The sequence below is a fragment of the Thermobia domestica genome, chromosome 7 (genome assembly GCF_964235325.1).
Source record: "Thermobia domestica chromosome 7, izTheDome1.hap1.1, whole genome shotgun sequence".
In the NCBI taxonomy this organism is placed as follows: domain Eukaryota; kingdom Metazoa; phylum Arthropoda; class Insecta; order Zygentoma; family Lepismatidae; genus Thermobia; species Thermobia domestica.
This window is the reverse complement of record NC_137460.1, coordinates 60,620,531-60,632,466: the sequence shown is the minus strand read 5'-3', so window position 1 is coordinate 60,632,466 and position 11,936 is coordinate 60,620,531. Positions and strand designations below refer to the sequence as shown.

At 32.5% G+C, this 11,936-nt stretch overlaps 1 protein-coding gene and 1 long non-coding RNA gene across 4 annotated transcripts in view; one reads left to right on the top strand and one right to left on the bottom strand.

Moving 5' to 3' along the window:
* The first annotated feature begins 484 nt into the window (after positions 1 to 484).
* Positions 485 to 5,287, top strand: LOC145690153 (uncharacterized). Its single transcript, XR_014132176.1, has 2 exons — positions 485 to 871; positions 5,248 to 5,287. It is a non-coding gene; the product is annotated as an uncharacterized LOC145690153 (long non-coding RNA).
* A 3,042-nt stretch (positions 5,288 to 8,329) lies between these two features.
* Positions 8,330 to 11,936, bottom strand: part of LOC145690152 (uncharacterized) — a 450,019-nt gene continuing 446,412 nt past the window's right edge. For all 3 annotated transcript variants that reach the window (XM_081764761.1, XM_081764763.1, XM_081764762.1), the window contains one exon: positions 8,330 to 10,069. In XM_081764761.1, coding sequence (XP_081620887.1) covers positions 9,239 to 10,069 — 831 coding nt within the window. In that variant the 3' untranslated portion in view covers positions 8,330 to 9,238. The remainder of the gene's footprint in view (positions 10,070 to 11,936) is intronic.

Here is an 11,936-nt window from a genome sequence, read left to right as displayed (position 1 = left end):
TAAATTGTGTCTTTATTGTTACCATTCATGAATATTTTCTGTCCCAGATAGACGTTTGTATGTACTTTTAGTTCCGTATCTTCAACTTCAATCTGTATCCATAATATATCAAAACCCGTATCAATTGTGCATCTACTGCTCAGAATCCAACTTATGTAGTTCTGAATGTGTCTAGATGAAGTGTTATAACGATGATGTAAAGGTGTCCGATATTGTAAATTAACATCTATGTTTATTGACCACTATCGATCTTAAAAAGAATATAATCCGATTAATGCAGTTGATTGATTTACTATTTTTGGAATACGTTTAGCTCCATCGTTGCCTCTTCATGCATACATTGATGAAGGTTAGCGTTCATTTTCAGCATGAAGACTATATGAGACATGGACCTAAAGTTAAAGTGGAATTCGAACCACCTTATACATTCAATACTCTCCCACTGACGATCGAACCAGAGATCACAGGCGCGCGTTCTAACCACTAGAAGCATGGTGGACTCTTAAATGGTTGATGTCCTTGGCTTGGGTGCACTAAGCTCGGATTCGATCTACATGTGTTTTCGATTCTGCGTAAAGTAATGGATCAGTCTAAACAATTGAAATCAACTAGACAGGGCAGGACTGACAACAATTACACATTCGGCCTGTTGGAAATAATTGATTTACTCTTTTCTTCTCAGGCAGTACCATAACTAGCAGGCTAAAATTATTCAAGATACTCACTTTCTGTTTCCAGATTAAAAAAAAAAAAAAATGGCTAAATTAAATCGGCAGCTAAGATGCAGAAGTAGAAAATTTCCAGCGTTCAATGTAATCCTGCGTGGAAGCTGAGTTCAAATCATATATCATGATTACACTTCTACAGGCAGGTAGGTTTTTTCACTGAATTCTATAAATATAGACAATCTTCAATCGAAGAACTCGGTGTTAGAAGTATTTAACTATTATTTTGTTTATAATTCTGAGGTACCAAAGATTAAAAATTAATTATTTAGAAAAAAAAGAATAGGCCTACTTTGGAATGCATGTTGAAATTGATATCAGAAAACTTACACACCATCATATTTGAAATTCTTTCCATTGTAGGACAACATTGTACTATTTTTTTTCTAATTAGGAAAACTAATATATGTTCGTTATATTTATTTGAAAATTACCAAAACCAAAAAAATTACAATAGTTTGTATGTTTATTTATCGAACAAGCCTCTAGTAGGTAGGTTAGACAGAGTCAAGCAAGGTTAGATAAAGCTTAATAGTAGGTTAGATGAAATTTGGTGGTGGGTTAGGTTTGATTATTAGCAAATTAGAATATGTTAGAATGTTTGGTAGCATGTTAGATTCGATTGATTGAGAGTATTTTTACGTTCGATTAAATCGTTTGATAGTAGCTTAGGTTGTTTAATAGTTGGGTAGGTTAGCTTAGGCTGGTTAGTTAGTAGTAGTAGGTTAAGTTAGATTAGGTTCAGTAATAGATTAAACCATATTAAGGTCTAGAGTAGAATAGGTTAGAATAAGTTTGGTAGATTGAAGAGTTGATTAGATTGAAATAAGTTTGGTAGTAAGTTAGGAAGGTTAAGTTCGGTACTATGTTAGTTTTTTTGGTAGTATGGTAGGTTAGGTTAGATTGTTTGGTAGTAAGATACTGTAGGTTAACTTAGATTAGATTACATTTAGTAGTGGGGTTGCGAAATTCAGCTTGTGTAGTAGTATGTTAGGTTAGATTAAGTTTGGTATTGAGTTAGGTTAAATTAGATTAAATTTGGTAGTAGATTAGATTAGGTTAAGTTTGTAATAGGTTAGGTTAGTTATACAGTTAAATTGAACTGTTTTCCTAATATACACGATTATTACATATATTTTCCTATTTATTAGAAAATCAGAAAATTATTTCATGCAGGCTGTCGTACAATCGAAGATTCCACGTTTGCTAATTATAGGGAAAAAACATTCAGATTAGACAAGCCCAACTCACATTACCTTTTGACATGGAATATTGTTTTTTAACAAATAAAAACAACTTGTATGGCATCAACATTTTTTAATTATCACTTGAAATATTTAAAATCTGTCAGTAACTAGATAATAGTTTCCAATATTTTTTAAAGAATACAGTTTACAGCAAAAAAAGAAACAAGTTCGAAAATATAGGATGTATTATATATGTATATACATATGTAACAGATATGTAGTATGTGCTTCAGAGTACATGACATTCAATCACATATCGCACACTTTTAACTCAACGTAATCTACAACACATGCATACAATACAAGTCACAAGTTCGTACATTCGAAAAAAACAAACTCACTTTCTTCAAGAACAGTCAATGATAGTTTGACATTTTGTCTAACACTACGTCCATAAGTTCCATCAGGAATTTTCCTCTTTTTGTTTTTAAAATAAATACATACATAAACATAGATTTACAACACGAGTCTTAACAGATAATAACAGAAAAAAGTATCCTAGTAATTTTGCACAATGATTCAGAAAAAGGTAATGCTGTATTGTTTACCTATTGACAAGAATACGGGCAGTAATCCAGACTTAATTTTCGACTATTCCGTTGCTGTAGTCTTCTGCGGAACCTAAGCTAGCGTGAGGTTATGAATTAATAAGTTGATTTGGTTAATTAGATAACGAAAGATACCACAGTTAACTACCAAAAATTGAAAACAAAATTTTTGAAACAGGAGAAGAAATCATTTAGTTTTTTTTATCAATACACAAGTAATTAATTTTGGATTTTAATTTATTTAATTAACCTATAAGACCATAACATGTCCCACTTTAGGTGCCGTAGAAGGCTACAGCATGCAGTAGTCGAAAATTTCGTCCGTATTGCTTTGCGGACACTTATAAGTAGATATGATTTTCTCATACAAAATTATGTCGTTCGAGTTGTGTTTTCCTAAAGATTAAACAATGGAATGAAACAAAGATAAATTATTGAATAGACTTGGCATATTATGTTCTCCAATGCATTACATTCCAGTACTGTGTTTCACTATTGTTGCTGAAACAACTTGGCGGATGGTCCCGCAGAGAGACTCCTAGTATACGAGAAGTCTGATACAATTAGGAGGTTCCCACTGCGGTACCAAATAACTATATCATACGTAAAACAATTTTTGCAGTAAAAATTATCAGAGGAAATTGAATTGAATCCGAAAATTTTGTAACTGTGGTATCCTCCCGTAGCACTATAAGGGTGACAAAAAGTTATGAGATGAGCAAGTTTTTACTCCTAGAGACAAAATGTTATAGTAGAGACCGGGTAAATGTCTGCAATTTGTTAATAAGTAGTTCATAAAAATGATTAAATATAAGCACATACGCCTGTTTTCGTATCAGAATTTTATTTAAGGGCATTGCATCACAGATTGCTTCAAAAAAATCCTCCAGAAATGCGATACAAAGGAAAAATTGCATCACATTTTGCAATGCAGCTATAATAAAAATTTACTGCCAAAAAATCTACTATTTTTGCGAGAAAAGCAGCACAACATAGTCTTCCCTTCACAATAGAAGAGTTTTCTTTTGATCTTACATATAGTTGTCGTAATTCTTCTCTCGAAAATTCGTGTATATCAATCCACTATAGATTACACACTATAGATTTTATGGTGACTGGCCATAGATTTGATCACAATAAGACCATGTGATTTCAGTATTATATAGCGCATAGAAATAAAACGCTTTAATGGCCTTTCAAAATGCAAGACCTCAGCTTATATTTCGGAAATTAGATAACTTGTGAAAGATATAACTTTAGTGTTACTCCCTTTTCTATCCTGATATTTGTAGCACTGTTAAGTATTTCATAAATTACACATCTACATACCTATTTCATAGTGTTGACTTAGAAATATTCTTTTGCTAAGTTCTTTTATTTTTCATTAAATTGGCGAAAGAAATGTAGTATTTCATTTAGAACTTTTCAAAAAATTACGAAACGAAATTTATCCAGGTAGCATTTGGCTACAATATGAGTTAGGAAATTAACATTTGTATGAAATTAAGCTATTGTATTTGTCACAAATGAAGATTCATTTCGTGCGAAATCCCAACTTCCAGCACTCTTGACGACACTACGGATTCACCACTTAAAACAAAGCGCCATATGAACATATTCAACACTAGTTATCATCTTTAAATATATATATATCACTAATTATCTTCAAGTGTGTTTTTCACATAAGTTTGTTATATACAAAAAGTGTTTAGTTTTATTATTTATGTCCAAATAAAACAGTAAAATAAAGAATTGCTTTCAATTTCATTGCCACTGAAAATGCTGTACAAAATTATAAATTGCGATGCAAATTTTAATTTGTTTCCCAAATTGCTACGCAGAAAACAAAATGTAAAAAACACTGTTTCATGTAGATATACATACAAGTTGATCTTCTAAATACTTATTTAACTATATTTCGGTGTTTGATAGGTTCCAAGTGTTGCATAGTGAATTGTATAATGACTTCTAGCAGTTAGAGGACAAAGGGATAATTCTTTAAGGCAGGGGGATGCAAATAAGTAACAAAATTTTATCAGGCCAAGGAAAAAGCTACTAGCCTACATCCCACAATAGAAATCATTTACTTACCTTCGGTATGATATTAAATACTCGCCCGCACCAATGAACCACTGGCCTCGGGCGAGTGGTTATTTCCATCCCTGCCGTAAGGTGAAAACGATGTTTCAACCAATTAATATAGCATGCTTAAACAAGATTTAGCAATGTAGAAATGGAGTGAGAATTTTTCGGCACTTAAAAATGTATTGTGTGATAATATAAAACAAAAGCTGAAAATTCGATAAAACTATCTTGTCATGGACAAGCAATGATTATTTCGTAACGACTACCAAGAAGTATTGTGTGTTGATAATAACATCATATTCTAACCAAAATGCCAAGATCTATTGTTTATTTAAGTTCAGTCCCGCTATATGAAATGTATATCTAGATGTGTAATGAGATATTATCTTAAATATAGCTGATTCAAAGATTTGTTTAATTGGTTATAAGAAAGTTGGTTTTTAAGAAGCGTTACACGTTGCACAAATTTATTGTCTCCTCAGTGTATTGCCGTAAAATATTTATTTTTGGAACTACCAATTTTAGTGTCCCTTTGCCTAACGTCCGGATACCATTAAACAGAAGTTGAATGTTTGTTATGTTTCAAGGCAAGATTGAATGAACTTTTTTTTCAATATAACAAATGCATTATTTCTTTTTCAGGGTATACAGCACTGTATATTCTAAGATGATGCAAAGTTTTCACTCACAAAGCAACACATGACCTTGTTCACATTAAAAGTACTTCAAAGTTCTTCACCAAAATCAGTTTGGCAAGAAGTGCTTCGAAGAAACAAGCTATTACATAACAGTAAATCAAAACAGAAAACGAAAAAAAAAGCATACCAAAGGCAAAAATTCAAAAGGGTATCATTTTCTGTATTCTATAATATTGCTTTATTTTTAGCACTCCTTTGTAAGAATAATGACAACCACTAATATAGTTCATATTCTTATATTCTTTTTATATTCAAATAAAAAAGTAATTTATTAAGAACTATTCTAAACTATTGTTAATTTTATAAACCTGTGTATTTTTTCATAAGAAGTTAACTCTATAATGTTCAACTTTAAACATTTTTCGAATCCTATTCCTATTCTGTACCACCACTTAATCTGTAACAGTTCCCTGTTGTTTCAGCACAATTACCACATTTTGTACATATACACGATTATAATTTACAGATAATAACAGTTTCTAATCGTCCAATTTTTATTTGATAAGAATATTATCTTATAAAATACTTTCAATATCCAAACGTGGATGTAAGTTAATCTAATCGCAAGTTTGACATAGTACACACGCGCATTCGGGAAGCACATTTGTTGAGCATGGCGTAAATTTGCCATTACTGTCGCCGTGTAACAGAAACTAATTGACCTTAGCTTAAAAATTATGGTAGTGACATGTAATAATACTCAACCATTAACTACTACAGTTATACGATTAACGCAAATAGACAGATCTTCTTAATTCGATCATTGAGTTCGGACTCTGTTAATATTTTTATGTTTTTTCTACATCTTTTGAAACTCGTTGTTCGAATCCACTCAAACAACTGTTCGTTATTTGAATAATTCACTTGAACAATTGCTCATTATTTGAATAATTCACTCGAACAATTGCTCATTATTTGAATAATTCACTCGAACAATTGCTCGTTATTTGAATAATTCACTCGAACAATTGCTCGTTATTTAAATAATTTATTTGGACAATTGTTCGTAATTCGGATAATTACGCGAATGATTATTTTTCATTCGAATAGCTATTTGAACAAGTTATTCGTTTCAATAACGAATATTCGGAGAACATATTGAATTATTAAAAATGATAATAATCAAATCTTAATATTATCCGGGATTATGAAGTCTTAAGAGTAATAGAAAACTATAGCTGGGGGAAAAGATCAACAAAGATCGAAAAAATGAAGGAATATTCGGAATAAGGAACTCTTTAATTGTTAATATCTTGTCATTCAGTTGATTGTTACAATTTAGAATTTAACACGTTTGAATTATATATGAAAATAATGGAATGTCAACATAATCACATTTACACGTTGCTTTTCGTAAAAGATTTACTTGGCTTTTATCCTTTACCCTTTAACTATGAACAGATGAATCACAGTTAATTGCTGAAGTAACAGACAATTAGAACAATATGGAATTGTACTTCTCTCGTAAGGGGAAAAAAGTTTCTTCTTAAAAAATAGATCTCATTGTATAACTTCCAACATTCTTGATTGTCTCGTCTAGCTAACGTAGTGATCTATCTACAACTTTATTTTAGTTATTATTTTTTAAAGCTTCGAATATGCACAAGTCTTTGCTTATACAACAAAGAATAGTACGTGACAAGGTATCTGAAGCGACTTACAAAAAGTGTCGACAGGGGTTTTGAAACTGGAAATGGAGAAAAACAGGGAAGATTAGATGGGATAATCTTCAATATATTCTTCATGTATTTAGACTGTATATGGGATTTCAAATAGTTTCTCTGGACAACTGCTTTATTGTCTATTGAAACACTCTCTGGAGAACTGCTTTACTATCCATTGAAACATTTTCTCTGGATAACTTTTATCTATTGAAAAACTTTATCTGGATAACTGCTTCATTATCTATTGAAACAGCTACCTAATGAAACAGTTTCTCTGGATAAGTGTTCTATTATCTATTGAAAAAAGTTTCTCTCGATACCTGCTTTATTATCTATAACGGTTTGTTTCAATTTATAAGAAGTCTTTGGGAAACTGTCTTGGTTAATCTTATATTTATCTTAACGTCTATTGTATTTAGCATACAATATTCTTGGATAAACAAACATCTAAACTTTCACCATTAACTATTTTTCTATTATTACTTGACCACGCTGAGAATGAAACTAATATCAGTGAATCACTCATCTAATTGTCTACTGCTAGTAAAATTTTAATTCTTGGCTATTAGTGTGTAAAGTATTCTCTTTATATTATGCTAACAGTATTCAATATAAAATATTAAAGTTTCTTACAAATAACAATGCTTAACTCAGAACAAAACAATCCACCTTAGAATATGGAACAATCGAAAGATGGAACATTACTGTCACTATGAAGTCAACGAAATAGGCTGTGGCGACATCACACGTAAGATGATACCTAAATTTCTTAGCAAAGAGTTTTACATACAAGTAGAAGAAAACATAATTTATTTCTTATATTTTATGTAACATCATTCGTTTTACACTTAGTGGGTACATTTATTTTTATGTATTATTTAACATCGTTGATGCGGCAATAACCACACTTCTAGCGTTATCTCCACACTATATTATATATAATTTATTTGTTTATTTTTTAGTCGCTTAACACTGTTACTGCCTAATGGCTTTACACTCTCGTCGTGAAACTATTTTATAAAACATCTTTATAATTTATCATAAAACAAATATAAAATTTAACTTACATTGTACACTGTTGGAAATTTACGTAACCATAATATTGACTTAATTTCAAACTTTCGCTCTCTATTTCATTTTGCTTACTATTTCCTTCAAGACCAATTCTACCAGTTCAGGACTAAATTTCCTGATAAGCTTAGCATAAAGGCAAGTGGCACATGTTTTACAATCTCCTAAGGTAGTAGATAATAACGTCGGATATAAATCTTCCATAATTTTATTTGTAACTTATCAAACCGACAATTTATCAGAAGGAAGTAAAACCTGCCTTCAACCTAACCACATATATATTATCAGGAGCTAAACAAATAACTCTCCTCATACATTTTAAAATTTTAACGAAACTTATATTTGCGAGTGCAATACTGTATATTTTTCAAGATATTGTATGCATTGTAAACAGAAATGTTAAGTTTGTAGAACTTAGTGCCAATTCATTAATTGGTATCACCTTTTTCTTTACTGTTAACACAAATTTAATTTAATGTAAAAAGTGTGATCGGTTTCCTTTAACAGTTCGTGTTGCAACACAAATACAAAAGGATTAATATTACCAAAGTTTTTGAACAGGTAACATGATCATATTCATCTGTCGACATAGACAGTATACAGTACGAAACATGGTATTATAACACCACCAGAAATATCGGTATGGTCTTCATCACACATTGAAACAATTGTTAAAGAAAGTGTGCTGTATCTGAGCATTTCAGCATTTGCGAAGTTGCTATCCAGCTAGAAAGTGTCCATTATGAAGAATATGGTAACAGAAAGTTCAATCATCAGATTCAGGACTTAACTACTTCACACAGCGTATCACAAAGTTACAGAGCAATCACAGTACAAAATTAAGACAACTCGTATACATGTAACTCAAGTTCCGATGTTAACTAAATAGGGAAACATTTCCTGAGGACGATGCAACGCATAACTGACGAAATGCCAAACCACACATTTGAAATTCTTTTCATCACTTAATAATGTTATTCAGTCATACTTGAAGCTAGGCTGTGGCATGTACACAAATATTTTACACGTAACAGTTTTAGGAGAAATATATATTGAGAAATATGATAATTAAGCTTTTAATTACAACTGACTAATCACTTATAGCATATTCGTTCTTGATTCTATTTTGTAAAGGAACATACATTAAATAAAGCACATCAATCATAAATATGATAAATACGTTTCCTCTGCCTCACCGTATCACGCATATGATTGATCCAAAGAAACTGACATTTTATTGTTACCTTTATCAACCCAATTTCTTAGCCTTCCTCTTAGTTCTTCTAACGACTTTGATTTGGCCTTGTTGATACGCTTGTATTTAACGTCTTTAGGTTTGGTTACTGATCTATGATTACTCATCACCCGGTTATAAGTAACTTGACTCAAATCTTCTTCACCGTTCACCTGATGAAGACGCTCGTAGCTGCCATGCAACTGTCGGCGAGGATCTGGTGGTTCTGGTTCTGTTTGCCTGGAAGAAACTTCATCATCGGTGGAACACTCTACGTCACTATTAGTTTCCTCGGGTGGATTCCCTTCAGTATCTTCTTCAACACTGTAAACAGTTTCTAAGACCTCTGGTCGTCGAAGAAATCCATTGTACCGCTTCACAGAGCCGAATTTTGGTTCTTGTTCAGCGGGTGATCTAAAACACTCAACAGCATCAGATACACTACGCACTACTTTCACATCTGACGAGCGGAATACTGGCATTATCACATGTTCCACACTCTCCTCCATAATGACGGCACTATCACTGTCATTGAGGGAGTCTGGATCCGTTTTGGTAACTCCTGAAGTGTCCAGAATAGAGCTATCTACTCCAGCATCCAGTCCGGCGTCTGATAACCTCCTCTGCAACTGCTGGATGATTCGCTGCTGTTTGATGATCAACAACTCTCGTTGAGCCAGCTGATCTTGAATGTCCTTCTGCTTCCGACATAGTCGCGCCTCAAAAAGCAGCAGCTGTGATGACAATGTTCTCAACTGTTCATTCCTCTCCCTGTTGATTTGGGCTACCAGCTCATCCTGAAAGTTAGAAAAGAATCTAAAATTAGATAACTCCAACCAAACAGTACATAATTAACATATTTATTTCATTATTAATAATTGAACATAACATTTCGTAAAAATAGAAGTGACCATTGTACTAATACGACACATATCGGGCGTTTTAAAAAAACGTCGCAGATTAACTTGGAACCATTGGCATTGCTCTACGAATCCATCAAGCACTTATATCGATTGTTATGCTAATAAGTGATACTAGCATCAACGTCTATCGACTTTAACTGCTATCTGGAAAGAATCAATGTAACTATTTGATGTACTGGTAGATCTTCTCTGAGGTTCTTTATCTGCAACGTTAACACATAGTGCAATTCGCGTCTCCAGACGAGGACCCGAAAAGCATATTATATTATATATATATATATATATATATATATATATATATATATATATATATATATATATATATATAACAAACTCTATGGCCTATGGAACCCGGAGGTTCAATGCCGCGTTCACAAAAGCTCTCCACTGACTTCTATCCTTAGCTAACTGCATCCAGTTTCTACTTTGTATTCCAATCTCTGCGAGATCCATCTTAATATTGTCCTCCCATCTGCGCCTAGGTCTTCCTAATGGTCGTTTATACAGGGGCGGATCCAGGATATGATCAAGGAAGGGGCTAAACTATATTTTGCCGTTTTATCCAGTGTAAAGCAGGATTGAAGCCCATTTTATCCAGTGTATACCTGAGCGTAGGCTCCTTAGATCCGCCACTATATATATATATATATATATATACATATATATATGTATACCCTAAGACGGGGTTACTTTGCACAAAATATGAAGAGTTTCATAGTCCTTTGTCGGTAAAACCATGAATTGCAAAGAGGAAGTTTCAACTGCCAGCGTAAGATAGAACATCTAACTGTATTTTGCTATAATGTTGGCGGTTAACATCAGTTCTAATTATCGGGGGGTTCTTTGTTTTAGAGATATGGAAAGCAGCCACTGTAAAGGCCGACAAAATTTGAAAGATATCACGTACAAGAATTTCCGTCAAAGTTAAGTCAGTTTCGTAGAGAACTACTGTGTATAATGGGATTTCGATGCAATAGTTGAAATTGAAATGTGAAACGTTTTAAAGTCATAAAAAAGTAAAACTGGGAGAAGGCAGTTTCAGCCTCTACTCGGGGTTACTTTGCACCAGTCCAAAATACCGCTTAGATAGGAAATTATTACTCCTACATTCTAAATTTAAGTAAATTTTCTATTTAGATAGATGCCAGAATGAATTTCTTGTTGGAAATTAAGTTATGAACAGTGGCGGATCCAGAAAAATAGTTTGAGAAGGTTTCACTTACAAAGGCTTCGTTTTTTTTTTTTAAAGAAATCACTAGACTTTTGGAAGGATGGCTTGAAGGAATGACTAATATTAGATTTTTAAAAAAGAAATCATGTAATTTGGGTGAGTTTCAGCCTGAAAATCCCAAGCCCCGCAAATCTTCCACCGATTACGGTTGGGATGATATTCTTGGACAATAACCAAGGCAAATCAGTTCACAGGGATTTTTTTTTTCTGTTCCTGAGTTGGCATTTTTGTGGGACATATGCTAAACTATTAGAATGTGGTTCCAGTGTCGGTACCAGAAAATACATAATTTTATTTACAAATATTGGTAATTCATACTAAGTATCGATACTGGTACCCTTATTCTAATATCAATATTTGTAAACAGTATGCAATTTTGTGTAGAGAGTAAAATGTATAAATACTGAAGGGAAAGTATTGCACAGAAACGTTATATTCGTATGCTGAACATGCTTTTTTTGTATGTTATGCAAATATCAAAGTTTAAATTTCAATAACTATGGTCATTAC